Raw genomic sequence first — 21,186 nt, 5'->3', positions numbered from 1 at the left:
GAGAACTATTGACAAATGTTTGACCCATTGATTGCCATAACATGAGGAAAAAACTTAGAAAAATATCAAACCAAAAACACAGACATCCAGAAAACGAGGAATTACACCTTACTTTTTGTCAGACACTAACACAATACTGAAACACACTCAGAACCAAAAAAAAGAGCACCATATTAAGAATACACTCAGCTCCATTGAGGAATCCATTGATTCCAATTGTTTCTGGGACAACTGGAATACATTACGCAAAAAAACAACACGACGAATTGGCCATTCAAAATGGAGACACATGGGAAAACCACTTTGAAAAATTATACCAGAAAAACACACTAAGGCCAGAGCAACACCAAATATGCAAAAAACTGGAAAAGCTAGAAATGGCCATAAAAGATACACCAAAACCCCGCTAGACTCCATAATAACAGAAAAAGAACTTTTTGAAAAAACTCAAGGACCTGCGACCAGGAAAAGCTTTGCGGGGCAGACGGCATACTAAGCGAGATGATTAAACACACAGACGATAAAATGAAACTGGCTATCCTAAAACTCTTCAACTTGGTTCTGAGTGTCGGTTACTTCCCTGATATCTGGAACAAAGGGACTCATAACGCCCATATACAAAAGTGGGGACAAAGTCAACCTCAAATAACTATCGAGGCATTCTGTTGTAAACAGTAACCTGGGGAAGGTATTCTGTAGCATCAATAAACAAAAGAACTTATAAACTTCCTTGAGGAGCACAATGTCTTGAGTAAAAGCGAAATTGGATTCCTGCCAAACTATAGAACATCAGATCATATCTTCACCCTACAGACCCTAATTGACAAACACGTTCATCAAAACTCAAAAGCAAAAATCTACGCATGCTTTATAGATTTCCAGAAGGGCCTTTCGACTCCCATCTGGCATGACGGTTTATTCCTGAAACTTATCGAAAGCGGGGGTAGGGGGGAAAAACATATGATGTAATTAAATCAATGTATGCAAACAACAAATGTGCAGTTAAAATTGGAGACAAACAAACAAAATACTTCCCACAGGGGTGGGGGGTGACACAGGGCTCGCCAATCTCACCGACACTCTTTAATATTTACATAAATGAATTGGCAAAACTACTTGAACAATCTACAGCACCCCGGCCTCACCCTATATGAATCCAAGGTTAAATTCTCTCCTCTATGCAGATGACCTGGTTCTGCTGTCACCCAACTAAGGAGGGTCTACAGCAGAACCTGGATCTGCTGAAGTTGTACTGCCAGACTTGGGACCTGACAATAAATCCCCAAAAAAACCAAAGTCCTTGTGTTCCAGCAAAGATCCAGACATCAGGGACCCAAAATAAATTTCACACTAGGGAACAACCAAAATTGAACAAACCACTAACTACACATACTTGGGCTTAAAAATCAGTTCTACAGGAAATTTCAAACTGGCTGTGAATGAACTGAAAGAGAAAGCAAGAAGGGCTTTCTATGCCATTAAAAAATCAATCCAAAATAGAAAATCCCAATTAGCATTTGGCTCAAAATTTTCAAATCTGTAATTGAACCAATATTGCACTCTATGGCAGTGAGGTGTGGGGGACCGCTAACACAACAAGAATTTGCAAAATGGGGACAAACACCCAATTGAGATCCCTACATGCAGAATTCTGTAAAAGTATCCTCCGGACTCAAAGGAAAACCGTAAACAATGCATGCAGGGGCAGAACTAGGCCAATATCCATTAATAATCACTATCCAAAAAAGAGCCACCAAATTTTGGAAACACCTAGAAATGAGCAACCCCCAATGCTATCATTACGAAGCCCTGAAATGCCAAGAGAGGACCATAAAGAAGAATACCCTCAGTCAACTAGTCCTGGGACTCAGTGAAGTAACTACTAACACTACTAACAATAACCAGCCCCAGGACAGTGACAGCGTAACACAAAGAATTCGACCCAACACAATCGTCGCTAAGCAAAAGGAAAAATATCTGTCATATTGGGCAGAAACAACAAAAACCCCAAAGCAAACTCAATTGCTACTTGGCCCTAAACAGACAATACAACATGGCTAATTACCTGACCATGGTAAAGAGGATAGCAAACTGAGAAAAACTTTGACAATGTACAGACTTAGTGAAACATAACCTGGCGATCGAAAAAGGTAGACACAGACAGACCCGGCTACCAAGAGAGGACAGGATATGCTCTCACTGCAGTCAGGGAGTGGTGGAGGACAGAGATGCACTTCCTCACAGCTTGTAGAAAATACCAGGGGCATCAGGGAGAATTTCTACCAAAATTCACAAAAAATATGCCTGGAATTCAGAAATTTGAATGACGACCAAAAACTCCCATACCTACTAGGGGAAGAGAGAAATTGTGTAACACTAGCGGCACACTATGTTACAGCTTGCCATAAACAGAGGGACAACCACTAAATATAAGAAAAGAGTATATATAAATTATATGAAAGTATATTTCTACACTCAGGGATATATCTGTTTATACACTGTATGGATAGATCTGTATTTTTGTGAACAAACATGAATGTTTTCCGATGCTTTGGCAACTTAAAATGTAACTTGTCATGCCAATAAAGCGATTTGAATTGAATTGAATTGAATTGAATTGAGAGAGAGAGAGAGGGACGGGAGGGGAGAGAGCAGGGGAGAGAGGAGGGGGAGGGGGGAAGCGAGAATAAGGGAGAGGGGAGAGGGAGGGGAGGGGAGAGAGGGGCCAGTGGGAGGGGAGAGAGAGAGGTGGAAGGAGAGGGCGAGAGAGAGCAAGGGGGCAGAAGGCGGGGGGAGGGCAGAGAAGGGGAGGGGGCAGAGAGGAGGCAGAGAGTGGGGGGGAGGGGAGAGAGAGTACACGGGGAGAGATGCACAGGGTGGGGAAGGGGGAGGGGGAGAGGAAGGAAGAGTGGGGAATAGACGGTTAGAATGGGGAGGGGTGAGAGAGCAGGAGGACAAGTGGAAGAGAGCGGGATGGGGAGGGGAGAGGGAGCGGGGAGGGGGAGGGGTGAGAGCGGATGGGGAGAGGAGAGTGGGAGGGGATGGAGGAGAGAAAAGGGGAGGGGGAGTGGAGAGAGATGGTGAGAAGGGGAGGGGGAGGGGAGAGAGAGGGTGAGAAGGGGAGGGGGAGGGGAGAGAGAGAGGGTGAGAAGGGGAGGGGGAGGGGAGAGAGAGGGTGAGAAGGGGAGGGGGGAGAGAGAGAGGGCGAGAAGGGGGAGGGGGAGTGGAGAGAGAGGGTGAGAAGGGGAGGGGGGAGGGGAGAGAGAGGGGCGAGAAGGGGAGGGGGAGTGGAGAGGGTGAGAAGGGGAGGGGGGAGGGGAGAGAGAGGGTGAGAAGGGGAGGAGGAGGGGGAGAGAGAGGGTGAGAAGGGGAGGGGAGAGAGAGGGTGAGAAGGGAAGGGGAGTGTAGAGAGGAGGGTGAGAAGGGGAGGGGGAGGGGGAGAGAGAGGGTGAGAAGGGGAGGGGGGAGAGCGAGGGTGAGAAGGGGAGGGGGAGGGGAGAGAGAGGGTGAGAAGGGGAGGGGGAGGGGAGAGAGAGGGTGAGAAGGGAAGGGGAGTGTAGAGAGAGGGTGAGAAGGGGAGGGGGAGGGGAGAGAGAGGGTGAGAAGGGGAGGGGGAGAGTGAGGGTGAGAAGGGGAGGGGGAGGGGAGAGAGAGGGTGAGAAGGGGAGGGGGAGGGGAGAGAGAGGGTGAGAAGGGGAGGGGGAGGGGAGAGAGAGGGTGAGAAGGGGAGGGGGAGAGAGAGGGTGAGAAGGGGAGGGGGAGGGGAGAGAGAGGGTGAGAAGGGGAGGGGAGTGGAGAGAGAGGGAGAGAAGGGGAGGGGGAGGGGAGAGAGAGGGTGAGAAGGGGAGGGGAGTGGAGAGAGAGGGAGAGAAGGGGAGGGGCAGTGGAGAGAGAGGGCGAGAAGGGGAGGGGCAGTGGAGAGAGAGGGTGAGAAGGGGAGGGGCAGTGGAGAGAGAGGGCGAGAAGGGGAGGGGGAGGGGAGAGAGAGGGTGAGAAGGGGAGTGGGAGGGGAGAGAGAGGGTGAGAAGGGGAGGGGGAGGGGAGAGAGAGGGTGAGAAGGGGTGGGGAGGGGAGAGAGAGGGTGAGAAGGGGAGGGGGAGGGGAGAGAGAGGGTGAGAAGGGGAGGGGAGGGGAGAGAGAGGGTGAGACGGGGAGGGGGAGGGGAGAGAGAGGGTGAGAAGGGGAGGGAGAGGGGAGAGAGAGGGGTGAGATGGGGAGGGGGAGGGGAGAGAGAGGGGGAGAAGGGGAGGGGGAGGGGAGAGAGAGGGTGAGAAGGGGAAGGGGGGAGGGGAGGGAGAGGGTGAGAAGGGGAGGGGAGGGGAGGGAGAGGTTGAGAAGGGGAGGGGAGGGGAGAGGGTGAGAATGGGAGGGGGAGTGGAGAGAGAGGGTGAGAAGGGGAGGGGAGGGGAGAGAGAGGGTGAGAAGGGGAGGGGGAGGGGAGAGGGAGGGTGAGAAGGGGAGGGGAGGGGAGAGAGAGGGTGAGAAGGGGAGGGGAGGGGAGGGAGAGGGTGAGAAGGGGAGGGGGAGGGGAGAGAGAGGGTGAGATGGGGAGGGGAGAGGGAGGGTGAGAAGGGGAGGGGAGAGGGAGGGTGAGAAGGGGAGGGGAGGGGAGAGAGAGGGTGAGAAGGGGCGGGGGAGGGGAGAGAGAGGGTGAGAAGGGGAGGGGGAGTGGATGGAGAGGGTGAGAAGGGGAGGGGGAGTGGAGAGATAGGGTGAGAAGGGGAGGGGAGGGGGAGAGAGAGGGTGAGAAGGGGAGGGGGAGGGGAGAGAGAGGGTGAGAAGGGGAGGGGAGGGGAGAGAGAGGGTGAGACAGGGAGGGGGAGGGGAGAGAGAGGGTGAGAAGGGGAGGGAGAGGGGAGAGAGAGGGTGAGAAGGGGAGGGGAGAGAGAGGGTGAGAAGGGGAGGGGGAGGGGAGAGAGAGGGTGAGAAGAGGAAGGGGGAGGGGAGAGAGAGGGTGAGAAGGGGAGGGGGAGGGGAGACAGAGGGTGAGAAGGGGTGGGAGAGGGGGAGGGTAGGGGAGAGAGGGGGTGGGGAGAGAGACCGGGAGGGGATTGGAGTGGAGAGAGAATGGGAGGGCGAGGGGAGAGAGAAGGGGAGGGGAGGCGTGAGAGAGGGGGATGGGTGCATAGAGATAGGGGGAGTGGAGAGAGCGTGAGAGGGAGCGGAGAGCATGGGGAGAGGCAGAGAGCGGATGGGGAGAGAGTGGGGGAGGTGAGAGAGAGAGATAGAGAGAGGGGAGTGAGGAGAGAGAGAAAGAGAGAGGTTCAAGTGCCTGCAGAGAGCATCAAGGGTGTTTGAGAATTAACAAGGAATCGGCGACAGAAGCTCTAATGTGTCCTGGAGACACAGTGGGTGAAATTGGTCTTGGACTGTTTTAGGTGATAGTCGATCAGTAGCTCGTATCGCGCTCCCTCAATATTCATTTCCATTAACTTCAATGGGAATTAATATTGGGCACAATGTAAAATGGGCCACTGATTTACTATCGCCCATTCTGTGTTACCACCCAGACTAATTTTACCCGCAATCTCTCCCTGGAGGCGTGACCCACACACCACTAATCAGCGCTGTCGATGTGTGGAGAGGGGGAAAGTACCGACAGCAGGAGAATAGAGAGAAGAGACGGGAAAAGGTAAAGAGAAAACAATGAGGAGGGGAGCTGCTGCAGAAAGGAAGAGGGAACCAAAAACAACCGAGGGAAACTAAATTAAAAAGCTCAGCAGAGGAAATGGGAGAGACAGGATACACCATGTAGTCGAGACAAAGTCCCAGACACTCTTAGATTGATCACAGTCAGCAGTGCAATTCGAGATTGAATAGAACAGCAAGGGTCTGGTTCAGCCTGAGACAGTGGCCAAGGAGGGGGTGGAGTTGGTGGCCAGGATGTAGACTTGTTGGCAATTTCCAGAGACGATGGCCTAGAAATTCGGTAGGCTTAGCGCCGCTGTTGAGGCGCTAGAGGGCCTAGCGCTGGAGTTATGGCCAGTTTGGAAATTGAGTGGGTCCCTAAATCGGCGTTAGGCCGTTAGCGCTGCGCCGGCACCGATGACGTCATCGGTGTGTGCAGCGTCCCGGTTGCCATGGTAACCCGCCCGAACTCCGAAATTGACTTGCGGCCGCCTCGCCCGTGGCAGCCGCAAGCAACGTTCTGGCAGAGGTGCCTTACTGGACTTTGCGCTGGCGCATTAAAGGCCCCGCGGCGGCCGGCCGCTTTCCCGCCGGCCGCCTGGCCGCAGCTCCCTCCCCGGACTTCTCCCCCCACCCCCCCCGGGACAGATGCAAGCCCGGCACTTGTCCGAGGTGCCGGGCTCATTTTTACAATGATTTTCGCGGGCCGCGGCCGGGTGCAGGCAGCTCCTCCTTAAGGGAAGGAGGAGGCCTGCACTTCCCGAACCTGCCGCACCGCAGCGGGCGCCGCAGCGCCGGAATAGCGCCGCAATTCAGCGCGTAGCGCCAGTTTTCAGGCGCAAACAGCTTTCAGCAGTGCCGGCAGCTGTTTGGGCGCAGAACTAGTGAATTTTTGGCCCGCCCAGCGCGACTTAGCTCCGGCACTAACTTCCGGCGCTAAAGCCGTCGCTGCGCCAAAACCCAATTTCTAGGCCGATGACTTAAATCTTCCCAATGGAAAAAATTCTGGCTCCTCCATAACTGGATTCCAGATAATCGGTTGGACAACACACTGGTGGTGGAGGGGTCAAGAGAGGTGGTGGAGAGGTAGAGCTGTGTACCATCGATGTATATCTGGAAACTGAGCCTGTTTCTGTGGATGAGGTTGACAAGTGGCAAAATGTAGATCAGTGAGAGAATAAGACCAAGAATAAATACTTGAGAATCTCCTGGGGTGCCGTGCGGGGGCAGGAAGAGAAGCCATTGCTGGAGATACTCTGGCTACGATCAAATAGGCAAATGTGAACCAAGTAAAGGCAGTCGCACTGAGTCGGACAATTGAGGAGAGACATTGGAGGAGAATGGTCAATGTTTGCAGAGAGCTCCAGGAGGATGAGGAGGAAAAATGCGCGATATATCACTGTCACAGAGCATGTCATTTGTGACCTTTATTAGCGCCCTTTTGGGCTATGAAGACAGGGATGAAAATATGGTTAGTGTGGTTGAAACACGCAGTTGTGGGAAAATGGCCAGGGATTTCAGAAGTGATCGTACGGTCAAGGACTTTGTAGAAGAAAGTAAGGTTGGAGATCAAGTGCAAGGACAGAGGGATAGAGGGCGGGTAATTTTGAGGAAGGGTGTGGTGACATTGGATTTGAAAAGGAGCTGGATAGGACGTGAGGAGAGGGAACCATTTACAATACGAGCTAGCATGAAACCAGGAAGAGAAGTTGGTGGGCAGCAGTTTAGTGGGAATGGGGTCAATGGAGCAGGAGGTGGGTCCAGCAGAGAATACAATCTCAGTAAGACAGGCAGCCTGGCTTCTGATTGGTTACTTGCGCCGTGGATATGTAAAATAAAGAGAATAATGCAGCGAGAGAATAAAAACATTAATACCAAACATTGAACCGAATGTTGATGTTTTATCCAGTAAGAATATTGGTATAAAATATCAGAACATACATTGATGTGAATTTAAGAACTGAAGTAAGAACTGTGAATAACTCAAAGCAGATCAGAGAAAGTGGGTGAGAGTCTAGGTGGAAGTGAGTGATGATGGGATTAGTGTCACTGTGTGAAGCTGCTTTCAAAGGTGATGTGATGACTTTCTAGCGTGGTTCTAAACTAGGGTTTAAGCAGCTGTTTTCAAAGGCCACAAGGAAAGTACTGTTGTGAGTAAAGTATTTCACAGGTAAGACAGAGTCCAGCATAAGGGATGCGTTGGAAATAAATACACTGCAATTACATCTGAAGGAGAGACTGACATTTCTAATGCTCCTGACAAATGTCTCAAAGCACTTCACACAATGTATTACTTTTGAAGTGTATTTTCTGCTGTGATATATGGCAGGGTGTTGTAGTGTATGTACCTTTAAGAGAGGAACTATCTTTTACAGCCCCTGTATACTGCAGTACCAGTAGTGACCACATCTGCATATAAACCCGTGTAGTAATTTGTACAATTAGTTCCAGCATATCCTCTATCCAGTAAACACCTGTTATTACCGTTCTTCTGCAGTTCGTGTATTATTTATACGCGGACATTACACTGGCGACGAGCAGGTTCGAACTCACCTGCAGTTCTGCACCACCTCACGGGGATCCATCCCTGAAAAGAAGTTTCTTGGAGGTCGAAGCCAGAGCAACGGGCGTCGACCGTGGGCAACCGCCCAGTGATCCATCGGAGTTCAGAGAATCGCAGGAGAGGCTGTTGAGAGCTGGGCTTGGTTCTCCAGTCAAAGGTGTTCCAGCAAATCGGGCTGGTAGCAGGTAGTGCGCTGACCCTTCCCGGACTGCGGCGGGCTAGAGCTCGATCGAGCGGCTCTGCAAGGGGGCCAAGCAGCATCGTCGGGAAGAAAAGAGAGAGAGAGGGTGGAGCACACAGGGCACGGCCGGTGCTCAAGAGCCGGGCAGCGTTACAGAAACCAAGAAGAGGGGAAGGAAAAGAGACGCGTAGTGTTCAGCGTCGATGAAAGAAAATTAATTAACAAAAAGAGACGCGCAGAAAGCCGCGAGGCACTGCCATTTGCCACGAGGACCGCCGAGAGCGGCATTGGCAGCAGCGCAAGGGAAGCATGCGAAGACCACAGGGCATCGCCATTAATATTTAGAACGCTAGGAGCAGCGTTGGCAGCAGCGGGGAAGAAGGAAAAGCATGGGAGGTGCCATTTTAATCCATTGGGGAAGAAGCAAAAGCGCGGGAGGCGCCATCTTAAATCACCAAGATGCCAAAGAGTGGCAGCATCACTGCTTTCGACAACGAAATAGAAGACTGGACCACTTATGTGGAAAGAATTGCAGTGTACTGCAAGGCAAATGAAGTAGCCGATGAAAATAAGGCATCGGTATTATTAAATTTGATGGGCGCAAGAACGCACGGCATATTGCGGAATTTGATTACCCCAGTTAAACCAATGGAGAAAAGTTTTGATGAGATTGTCAATATTTTAAAGGAACATCTAAATCCTACACCGCTGCTGATAGCAGAAAGATTCAAGTTCCATAAAAGAAACCAGCACAAAGACGAAAGTAATGCTGACTATCTTACGGAACTATGCAAGTTATCGAAACACTGCCAGTTCGGAGCAGGACTGGCAGATACCTTAAGGGATAAGTTTGTCTGCGGGCTCCAGAGTGAAGGAACCCAGAAACGACTACTTTCGGAAAAGGACTTTACGCTAGAAAAGGCTTTCAGCGTTGCAGTGTCCTACGAAGCAGCAGCACGGGGAGCTGCAGAAATACAACAGCAACTGCAAGAATATAGCACCAATGAAATGGCATATGGATCAGAAAAGTGCTATCGCTGCGGCAGAACAACCCATGACCAGAAGGACTGCTGGTTCAAGGACAAAATATGCAGACAATGTGGAAAAGTGGGACACATAGCATGAGTCTGCAGGTCGGGAAAGAAAACCAACACTAAAAGGACTACTAAGGAAAAGTACAAGAAAGTACAAAAGATGACGGACAGTAGTTCCGAAGATCAGAAGAGTGATAATGACTCCGGGAGCAGGAGAGTAAGTTGTCTAAAGTTACACAATGTGATCGCAAAGGAGGATCACCGAACCATTTGGGTCACCCTCATGATAGCAGGGTCCCAAGTTAAGATGGAATTGGACACAGGATCAGCCCTAACAGTCATGAATCGACGAGACTATGAGCGGCTATTCTCACACATACCCTTGAAGGACACGTCCATTGTCTTGAAGACATATACGGGGCAAAAAGTCTACCACAGAGGAAAAATAAGGGTGCCCGTTAAATACAACGGCAAGGAAACACAGAAATTGTATCTATATATACTACAAGATGGAGGACCACCATTATTGGGACGTGAATGGATCCGAAAAATACAATTGGATTGGCATTCCATTCAGGCGCTGACTGTGGCTGACAAAAAGGATGACGACGTCACACCTGGGCGATTGTCAAAAATCCTAACTGACGCGAAAGAAGTGTTCCAGCAAGGACTTGGAACACTAAAAGGCGTAACTGCCACAATAAAGATTGAAGATAATGCAAATCCAAATTTTTTTAAAGCCAGACCGGTACCGTATGCGATCCGCCCAGCCGTCGAAGCAGAGCTGGAGAGTCTGGAGCGTGCGGGTGTGCTGTCCAAGGTGGACTGGAGCGAGTGGGCCACACCCATCGTTCCTGTTATGAAAAAATCATTGAGCAGCACGCCTGGGGAGCCGAAGAAGGTTCGCATCTGTGGGGACTTTAAGGTAACTGTGAACCCAGTCCTTCACACAGTGCAATATCCACTTCCGCGGATAGAAGATATTTTCGCCTCACTATCTGGAGGGAAACACTTTACAAAGATTGATCTGGCCCAAGCATACTTACAAATGGAGGTAGAAGAATCCTCTAGAAAATATCTCATGATAAACACTCACAAAGGTCTTTACCAGTATAATCGACTAGTATTCAGGGTAGCATCAGCTCCGGCTATTTGGCAGAGGGCAATGGAACAAGTCCTGCAAGGGATCCCGGGGACCCAGTGTTATTTGGACGACATCCTGGTTACGGGCGAAAATGACAGTGAACATCTTGCCAACCTGGAGCACGTGCTCACTAGATTACAAGAATATGGGCTACGAGCCAATCGCCCCAAATGCAAGTTTTTCAGGAAACAAATCTCGTATTGTGGCCACGTGATTGATGAAGAGGGGTTACATAAGTCCCCAGACAAGATTGAGGCAGTAGTCAAGGCTCCAGCACCGGAAAATGTATCGCAACTGAGGTTGTTCCTCGGGTTGGTGAACTACTACCATAAGTTCTTACCAAATTTGTCTACAATTCTGCACCCACTGAACGCCCTGCTACAAACTGGAGTAGCATGGAAATGGAGTGATGAATGTAAGCGTGCCTTTCAGAAATGTAAATGCCTAATCACTTCAAAAGAAGTATTGGCCCACTACAATCCATCACTACTGATTCGATTGGCATGTGATGCATCTCCCTATGGCATTGGAGCAGTACTGTCGCACAAATTCCTTGACGGTTCAGAGAGGCCAATAGCCTTTGCGTCACGCTCGTTAACCTCAGCCGAGTGTAACGATGCCCAGATTGACAGGGAGGCCCTCAGCCTGGTGTGGGGGGTGAAGAAGTTCAATCACTATCTGCATGGGCAGAAATTCACCTTACTGACTGATCACCAACCTCTTGTCTCCATTTTTAACCCAAAGAAGGGTGTTCTGGTGATGACGGCACAACGGCTGCAGAGATGGTCCCTTTTTCTAGGGGCACATCAATACAAAATAGAATACAAGGGCAGGAAACAGCATGGAAACGCTGATGGGCTGTCGCGCCTGCCGCTGCCTACGGTGGAGGAAGCACCTGCAGTGGATCCTGTGGAGATATTCCACTCGACCATAGTCGAATGTCTACCTGTTACAAATACAAGTATAGAGAAGGAAACCCAAAATGACCCGACACTCTCACTGGTCTATGATTTGATGGTGAAGGGATGGCCAGCACATGGCGACTCACTGTTGCCAGCATTCTCGCCAAGGAGAGAACAGCTGTCAGTGTGCCAGGAGACATTGATGTGTGGCTCCCGAGTGGTAATTCCACCCAAGTTGAGAGATAGAGTGCTCAATGAGCTTCATGAGGGTCATCTGGGAGGGGTAAAAATGACGAGCCTAGCCAGGGCGTTTGTGTGGTGGCCGGGAATCAATAAAGAAATCGAGGAAATGACCAAGAGCTGTACAGGATGCCAGAAAGTCCAAAACGCTCCACCACAGGCCCCTCTACACCCATGAGAGTGGCCCTCATCTCCATGGCAAAGGATACACATTGATTTTGCTGGGCCATTCATGGACTCAATGTTTTTAATCGCTGTGGATGCACATTCAAAATGGCCAGAGGTCATCAAAATGTCCTCCACCACCACGGAGAAAACAATTGCAGTCCTACGGACCATCTTCGCCAGGAATGGGTTGCCAGAACAGATTTGCTCCGACAATGGACCACAGTTTGTGTCCGAGGATTTCCGAAGGTTTTTAAAGAATAATGGGGTAAAGCATTATACATCCACCCCATATCATCCAGCCACCAATGGATTGGCTGAGAGGTTTGTTCAAACCTTTAAAAAAGCTATCAAAGCAATGTATAACGACGACATACCACTGCAACACAAGGTGGATAATTTCTTGTTTGCCTACCGGAATGCGACCCATGCAGTCACCAACCAAGCTCCAGCCATGATGTTCTTCAGCTGAAGATTAAGATGTCGGCTGGATTTGCTCAAACCAAACATCAGACGAGATGTGGAGAATAAGCAATTCCAGCACATAAATGAGAAGCCAACCAGGAGCTTTAAGATAGGACAACCAGTCTTGGCCCGCGACTACCGAACAGAGAAATAGCAGCCAGGAACGATCTGCACATGGCAGGGACCGCTAATGTATACAGTGGACGTTGGAGAGAGCATCGTGAGACGCCATGCTGACCAGACTCTAGAGTCACAGGAACAAGTCAAACCCATGCCACGATCATACGCACCTGGTGATGAACCCGAAGTACAGATTACATCTACCTCAGAATCAGTGGTATTGGAAGCAGACGAACCAACCAATGACAATGAGCCAGAATCGACTCCGCCAAAAGAACAGGATGCTCGAGAAAGGCGCTATCCAGACAGGATCAGGAAGCCTCCTCAAAGACTGAATTTATAAATGATTAATTTCAGCTGATGTAAATAGTACAATGGAAACTGTAATTGTAAATTAGTTATTTAATTGTTAAATGAATGTTATGTACTGTTTATCTAAAAGGGGAGGAATTGTAGTGTATGTACCTTTAAGAGAGGAAGTATCTTTTAAAGCCCCTGTATACTGCAGTACCAGTAGTGACCACATCTGTATATAAACCCGTGAAGTAATTTGTACAATTAGTTCCAGCATATCCTCTATCCAGTAAACACCTGTTATTACCGTTCTTCTGCAGTTTGTGTATTATTTATACGCGGACATTACAGGTGTCCAATAGGGCAGGGTGTCCAAATTAGACCTCCCCTCTCCTCAGCCCTCACAATTCCACTCTCCAAGCCCAGGCAGCTCAGTCCTATTTGGGTTTACAGTTTTTTGCCAGCTTCTTATCAAACTCTTTCTTGAAGCTGCCGATACCCTCAGACAACTCTGCCTCCCTTACTTTCCATAACCTCCGCATAAAGTATTTGGGAGTGATTTACGTCTCACTATCGCCCGGATTTAAAGCGTAAACGGAGCAGTAATGAGACAAAAATCACACGCAGCGCTTCCCACCTGGTCCCCACCAATACCCGCCGGGATCTGGCGTCGCAGCCGCAAAATAGGAATCCAGCGCAAAGAGTTCGTTCTCTCCGGTGTCCTGGACAATATTTGTCCCTCAACCAACTTCACAAAAACAGGTCATTATCACATTGCTGTTTGTGGGAGCTTGCTGTGCACAAATTGGTTGTGGCGGTTCCTACATTACAACAGTGACTACACTTTAAAAACTCTTCATTGGCTGTAAGGCACTTTGGGACGTCCTGAGGTCGTGAAAGGCGCGATAGCAAAACATTTTCCTTTTTTCCCTTTTTCGTAATAGTTTTTGTGTCGTCAGGAGGTGCATGAATTATCCTGCCTGCTGCTGGTCGATCATTGGTTTTCCAGCCGCCCACCGTATTTTCCTGCCCCCCCGCCGCCCCCACCGTCCCAACCCACTCCGCCCACCTTTAAACAGCTCCTGCTCACTTGCCTCCAGGGAGGATTTGGCGGATTTCCTGTCTCCCGCCTCCCTCCTCAAGGATCACCGAGCACCTTCCCATGCTCCAAGTCCGTGGGCAACTCACCAGCAATATTGTACTGAAGACCAACCCTGAGAATGGATTGGGCCTCTGACCAATTTCATGGAGCGAGCAGTGGGCTCACTGACTCACTGCCTGCCCGATCAATGGGGTCACTCAAAAACCCAACCTCGCTCAATCCAAACTGCCTTTTCACCCTCCCTTTTCTCAGTTTGAGACTATTCCTACTTTGTTGCAGACTCTGTGACTGTGTTAAACCTGTGGATGTTTATCTTCTCTCTGCGGTTTAGGATCTTGAATAATTCAGTAAGATCATCCCAAGCCCTCCCTTATCCAGAGCAAAGGCCCCTGACTTCCAGACTAGACACGGACATCAGTGATCATTTAATCCGGGGTCCGGGAGCCCGTTCAGTCTCTTTTCATCTGGATTTATAAATCAGGAAAAGGAATATAAGAGTTTTACCGGGGTTAATATTGTCTATCATTTCTCTCCACGCTGTGTACTGTAAAGGGCCGTTGAACTTTTCGATAGACAGGGCGCCATCTGCTATTGACAGTATTTGATCCTTGTCACTAATCTTGTAAAGATTGAACAGTTGATGTTATAAACCGACATTTAATACTTAACATTTTTCTGAGTTCTTTTACCAAACTGTGCAGAGTTTCAGTAAAGAGCATGTCTCACCTCCTCTTCCGACAAGCTTCCTCCTGAAATAAATAAAACACAAACAGTGAGGAGGATAGTAAAAGACTTCAGGAGGACACAGACAGGCTGGTGAAACGAGCAGACACAGGGCAGACAGAATTTAACACAGAGAAGTGTGAAGTGATATCTTTTGGAATGAAGAATGAGGAGAGGCAAAATAAATTAAATCCTATGATTTTAAATGTGGTGCAGGAACAGAGAGACCTGGGGGATCACATTCACAAATCTTTAAGATAATTGGCAAAATGAGAGAGTGGGAATTTTTTATCAACGACTTGTGATGACCTGGAATGCACTGACTGACAGGGTGGAGGAAGCAGTTTTAATAGTAATTGTCAAAATGGAATTGGACATATACTTGAAAAGGAAAACATTGCAGGGCTATGGGGAAAGAGCAGGGGGAGTGGGTCTAATTGCACAGCTCTTTCAAAGAGCCGGCACAGGCACAATGGGCCTTTTGTGCTGTGGGATTCTATCATTGTAAGTAGTTGAAAAGCCTGATTTGTGTGTCAGATACTGGAACTCAACATCAGTGTCACTCACAGACACAGTGACTCTCACACCCACTGCACCAGACACACCCACACACTCACAACATGGAACTGTAACTGGATTGCAATCTGAGTGCCAGGAAAATAGTAAACTTGCACAACATGGAAATAATTACAAGCAAATTATCAAGATCACAGCAACTCATTCCCGGGTGGTTGCAGGCATTCCCGGGAATCTGCGGATAGTGTGGGAGCCGGTTAGTTCAGTGACAACAACAGAACCGCCCCGGAATAGACAAAACAATCAGTTTAAATCAGTTTCGAATTATTCAGCAAATGCTGCATTTATTTCAGTTATCATCGGTTATTTTGTGACTGTGTGAACTTTCACTGAACTGACCCGCAATATAATCCTCACCTTCAGAAATGTCAGCCTGTCTTTTTGCTCCATCTGTTTCTGCAACTTTGAGAGTTTCTCCTGAATAGAATTTAAATTCTCTTGAATTTCTCAGAGGTTTTTCTCCATTGTTTCTAGAATCTTCCCCTCTTGTTCCCTGAGATCTCTGATTAAACGCTGCTCTTTCTCACTGAGAATCTGGTGCATTTTAGCGAACTCGGATGTGATGTGGGTCTGCAGACTGCTCGACTGTTCCTACCAAATGAAATGTGAAACATAATTAATGTACCGCGATAAAGGGAACAAAACTAACCGAGATCCCAGAAAATCAGCACAGGGAGACCTTACCCTAACTGCGGAAATCTGCTGTTTCTGTTTTAATTCAGTTTCTAGAACCGCCGATATCTTCTCTGTGAGAGAATCTAAGGAAAATTTCAGCTGATCCTGGGATTGGGAGAGAAAACCACAGAATAAAAGTGTTAGACCATGAAAATGTGATAAAATAATCAGGTGATCAAATCTGTTCCCTTCTACCTTGTAGATTCCAACAGCTTCTTTAATGGGCATGAAGCGGTGCTCTCTGTGTTCCTGTGCATCTCTACAAGTGTAACAGATCAATTTCTTGTCAGTTTCACAAAACAGCTTCAGTTCTTCCTGATGTTCCTCACAGTGAAGTTTTCTTTGCTTCTCTTTCGGATTCAGGTTTAATTTTTGAGCTTTCTCGGCCAGACTCGCTAAGGCCCGACTGGCTCTGAGGTTTATTTCCGGCAACTCCTCTCTACATTCCGGACAGGATTTTGTCTTCTTTTCCCAATACTGTGTGATACAGGAGCGGCAGAAGTTGTGGCCACACTCCAGTATTACCGGATCGGTGAAGAAATCCAGACAAATGGGACAGTTTAAATCCTCTGTGAAACTCTCCGCCTCGTGTCTGGAAGCCATGATCAGTTTCAGTACTTCCTGATTGAAACTGCTGGTGTGGTGTTTCCATGGGCGGAGCCTCCCCGGTTCCCAGTCTGAGATCACGCGTGTATCCCGGGAACTGCTGCTCACAGCTGGATGAAATAGTGTCGGATTTACAAGGAGAAAAAACAGTCCATGACTTTTCAGGCTGCACCCATCACCCGCCGGAGATTCAAATGGACATTTTACTGAGGCTGGGAAAACGGAGAGGGAAAAGGGAGGAGGTGGGAGGAGAAATTATAAGAACATGAGGAATAGGAGCAGGAGTCGGCCATACGGCCTCTCGAGCCTGCTCCGCCATTCACTAAGATCATGGCTGATCTTCTCTATCAACACAATCTCCCGCCCGATACCCATATTCTTTGATTCCCTCAATATCCGAAAATCTATCGACCTCTGTCTTGAATATACTCAACGACTCAGCATCCACAGCCCTCTCGGGTAGAGATTTCAAAAGATTCACAACCCTCTGCGTGAAAACATTTCTCCTCATCTCAGTCCTAAATGGCCGCTCCCTTATCCTGAGCCTATGACCCCTAGTTATAGACTCTCCAGCCAGGGGAAACAGACTCTCAGCATCTACCCTGTCAAGCCCTCTAGTCATTTTATACATTTCAATGAGATCACCTCTCATTCTCCTGAATGCCAGAGAATACCGGCCCATTCTACTTGATCTCTCCTCATAGGACAACCCCCTCATCCCAGGAATCAATCTGGTGAACCTTCGATGCACGCACTCTAAGGCAAGTAAATCCTTCCTTGGGTAGGCAGACCAGAACTGTACACCGTACTCCAGGTGTGCTTTCACCAAAGCCCTATATAATTGCAGCAAGACTTCCTTACTCCTATACGCTAACTCCCTTGCAATAAAGGCTAACATGCCATTTGCCTTCTTAATTGCTTTCTGGGCCAGCTTTTTAACTTTCTGTGATTCATGTACAAGGACACCCCAATCCCTCTGCATACCAACATTTAATAGTCTCACACCTTTTAAAAAATATTATGCTTTTCTATTCTACCTGCCAAAGTGGAACCTTTTGTCGACCTCCTCACAGTTTACTTTCCCACAGAGCTTTGTATCGTCAGCAAACTTAAATACATTACACTCGGTCGCCTCATCTAAGTCATTGATATAGATTGTAAATAGCTGAGGCTCAAGCACAGATTATTGCGGCTCCCCACTAGTTACAACCTGCCAATCATCAATGCTGATCTGGAAGAAATCGTTCTATTGCACAGATTGTGTATCCAATGCTGTCATAGAGTCATAGAGTTATACAGCACGGATAGAGGCCCTTCGGCCCATCGTGTCCGTGCCGGCCATCAAGCCCTGTCTAATCTAATCCCATATTCCAGCATTTGGTCCGTAGCCTTGTATGTTATGGCATTTCAAGTGCTCATCCAAATGCTTCTTCAATGTTGTGAGGGTTCCTGCCTCCACAACCCTTTCAGGCAGTGAGTTCCAGACTCCAACCACCCTCTGGGTGAAAAGGTTCTTTCTCAAATACCCTCTAAACCTCCCGCCCTTTACCTTGAATCTATGCCCCCTAGTTATTGACCCTTCTACTAAGGGAAAAAGCTCCTCAGTATCCATCCTATCTATGCCCCTCATAATTTTGTACACCTCAATCATGTCCCCCCTCAGCCTCCTCTGCTCCAAGGAAAACAAACCCAATCTGCCCAGTCTTTCTTCATAGCTGAAGCGCTCCAGCCCTGGTAACATCCTGGTGAATCTCCTCTGCACCCTCTCCAAAGCGATCACATCCTTCCTGTAGTGTGGTGACCAGAACTGCACACAGTATTCCAGCTGTGGCCTAACCAGTGTCTTATACAGCTCCATCATAACCTCCTTGCTCTTATATTCTATGCCTCGGCTAATGAAGGCAAGTATCCCATATGCCTTTTTTACCACCTTATCCACCTGTTCCGCCGCCTTCAGGGATCTGTGTACTTGCACACCCAGATCCCTCTGCACCTCTGTCTTGCCTAGGGTCTTACCATTCATTGTGTATTCCCTTGCCTTGTTAGTCCCCGCAAAGTGCATCACCTCGCACTTTTCCGGGTTAAATTCCATTTGCCACTGTTCCGCCCATCTGACCAACCCATCTATATCGTCCTGCAGACTGAGGCTACCCTCCTCGCTATTTACCACCCTACCAATTTTTGTATCATCCGCGAACTTACTGATCATACCTTTAACATTCATATCCAAGTCATTAATGTAGACCACAAACAGTAAGGGACCCAGCACCGATCCCTGTGGCACCCCACTGGCCACAGGCTTCCAGTCACAAAAACAACCTTCGACCATCACCCTCTGCCTTCTGCCACTAAGCCAGTTTTGTATCCAATGTGCCAAGGCACCCTGGATTCCATGGGCTCTTACCTTCTTGACCAGTCTCCTGTGCGGGACTTTATCGAAGGCCTTACTGAAATCCATGTATACCACATCCACTGCGTTACCCTCATCCACACACCTAGTCACCCCCTCAAAAAATTCAATCAAATTAGTCAGACATGATCTTCCCTTGACAAAGCCATGTTGACTATCCCTGATTAATCCTTGTCTCTCCAAGTGGAGACTAATTTTGTCCCTCAGAATTTTTTCCAATAATTTTCCTACCACTGATGTTAGGCTCACTGGCCTGTAGTTCCCCGGTTTTTCCCTACTTCCCTTCTTGACTAATGGTACTACATTAGCAGTTCTCCAGTCCTCTGGCACATCCCCTGTGGCCAGAGAGGTCCGGAATATATGTGTTAGAGCCCCCGCAATCTCTTCCTTTGCCTCACACAGCAGCCTGGGATACATTTCATCCAGGCCTGGGGATTTATCCATTTTTAGGCCTGCTAAAACCGCCAATACTTCCTCCCTCTCGATGTTAATATGTTCGAGCATATCACAGTCCCCCCGCCCTATTTCTATGTCTACATCGTCCTCCTCCATAGTGAAAACAGATGCAAAAAATTCATTTAGAACCCCTCCTACATCTTCCGGCTCCACACACAGATTGCCACTTTTGTCCCTAATGGGCCCTATTTTTTCCCTAGTTATCCTCTTACCCTTAATATACTTATAAAACATCTTAGGATTTTCCTTTATTTTGCTCGCCAGTGTTATTTCATGGCCCCTCCTTGATCTCCTAATTTCTTTTTTAAGTATCCCCCTGCACTTTTTGTACTCCTCTAGGGCTTCCTCCATCTTTAGCCTTTTGTATCTGCCAAAAGCCCTCCTTTTTTTCCTAATCCATTCTCGTATATCCCCTGACATCCAAGGTTCCCTGTGGTTTTTGGAACTACCCTTGACCTTTACGGGAACATGTCGCCATTGTATGATCTCAATCTCCCTTCTGAAAGCCTCCCATTGCTCCGATGTGGATTTTCCTACAAGTAGCTGATCCCAGTCCCTTTTGGACAGATCCTGCCTTATCCCTATCCATGCAAAATGTTCCATTTCTGTCATCGTATCCAACATTGGATTTTCTTCTTTACCATCCGGCATTAGGCATCACCTGGGCGGGGAGCAGAAAGGAAAATCTGGTCGGGAGGACCACACTTCGGTAATAGAACCCAAAATGCATTTTTTGCATTGCCCAAGTCATGCTCAATAACCAGGCGATAAAAAATAAAATCAACTACATTATATTTTGGAACCTACTTTCAGCGATTGTATATATTTACGGAGAGTGGTGGAGTTCACCTGGGAAACATGTTGGCCAAGAAATGCGTTGGCGCCGGAAGTGAGCCGTCCGCCATATTGGTAAAGGCATAGAAAGGGGTGTCTAGACCCACACCTGAAACAGGCCTCGGGCCCCATGAGTGTGTAAAGAAGGAGCCTCTCGCTTGTTTGAGGCCCCGTTTGTAAAATTGGGCTGGACTAATCGCAGCCGGCGCCGGGCCAGCTCAGTTCAGGTAAATGTGCGGCCCAGATTTTGCTGTCAATACAACGATGAGGCGAATGGCGCTTGCCAGTACTTATACACAAATGGAACAGCAACTTCAGTTGAGCGGCAGATGGGCAGTTAAACTCAAAAAACTGAAAGTTCCTGTCCCTCATGCACCGCTCCGCCATTAGCTTCGCGAAAACGGTATCTCGCTGCCTGCCTCACAAATAAAAAGCCTTGAATGGCGTGAAGTTGCTGAATTTGGGCGATAGATACAAACTAAACGCACCACAAGAAGATAAGTCCCCATCACTGCCCCCCTCTCCCGATCACTGCCCCCTCCCTCTCCCGATCACAGCCCTTCGCTCTCCCAATCACTGCCCCTCCCTCTCCCGATCACTCCCCCTCCCTCTCCCGATCACTGCCCCTCCCTCTCTCAATCACTGCCCCCTCCCTCTCCCGATCACTGTCCCCTCCCTCTCCCGAGCACTGCCCCTCCCTCTCCCGAGCACTGCCCCCTCCCACTCCCGATCACTGGCCCCTCCCTCTCCTGATCACTGCCCCTCCCTCTCCCAATCACTGCCCCTCCCTCTCCCGATCACTGCCCCTCCCTGTCCCGATCACTGCCCCCTCCCTCTCCCGATCACTGCCCCTCCCTCTCCCGATCACTGCCCCCTCCCTCTCCCGATCACTGCCCCTCCCACTCCCGATCACTGCCCCCTCCCGCTCCCGATCACTGCCCCCTCCCTCTCCCGATCACTGCCACTCCCTCTTCCGATCACTGCCCTCTCCCTCTCCCGATCACTGCCCCTCCCTCTCCCGATCACTGCCCCTCCCTCTCCCGATTACTACCCACTCCCTCTCCCGAT

The 21,186-nt window shown here is 49.0% G+C and overlaps 1 protein-coding gene across 1 annotated transcript in view; it reads right to left on the bottom strand.

Annotated features, from left to right (window-relative positions):
- LOC147096239 (zinc-binding protein A33-like) overlaps positions 1 to 16,623 on the bottom strand; it is a 143,399-nt gene extending 126,776 nt beyond the window's left edge. The window contains exon 1 of the mRNA XM_085975086.1: positions 16,008 to 16,623. Coding sequence (XP_085831212.1) covers positions 16,008 to 16,415 — 408 coding nt within the window. The 5' untranslated portion in view covers positions 16,416 to 16,623. The remainder of the gene's footprint in view (positions 1 to 16,007) is intronic.
- Positions 16,624 to 21,186: the final 4,563 nt, after the last annotated feature.

This window comes from Somniosus microcephalus, unplaced genomic scaffold (assembly GCF_052327205.1).
Source record: "Somniosus microcephalus isolate GS21.2 unplaced genomic scaffold, FLI_Smic_1.0 unresolved_chr1, whole genome shotgun sequence".
Classification (NCBI taxonomy): domain Eukaryota; kingdom Metazoa; phylum Chordata; class Chondrichthyes; order Squaliformes; family Somniosidae; genus Somniosus; species Somniosus microcephalus.
Note: the sequence above shows the minus strand (reverse complement) of the source record. Positions and strands in the feature narration are given on the sequence as shown.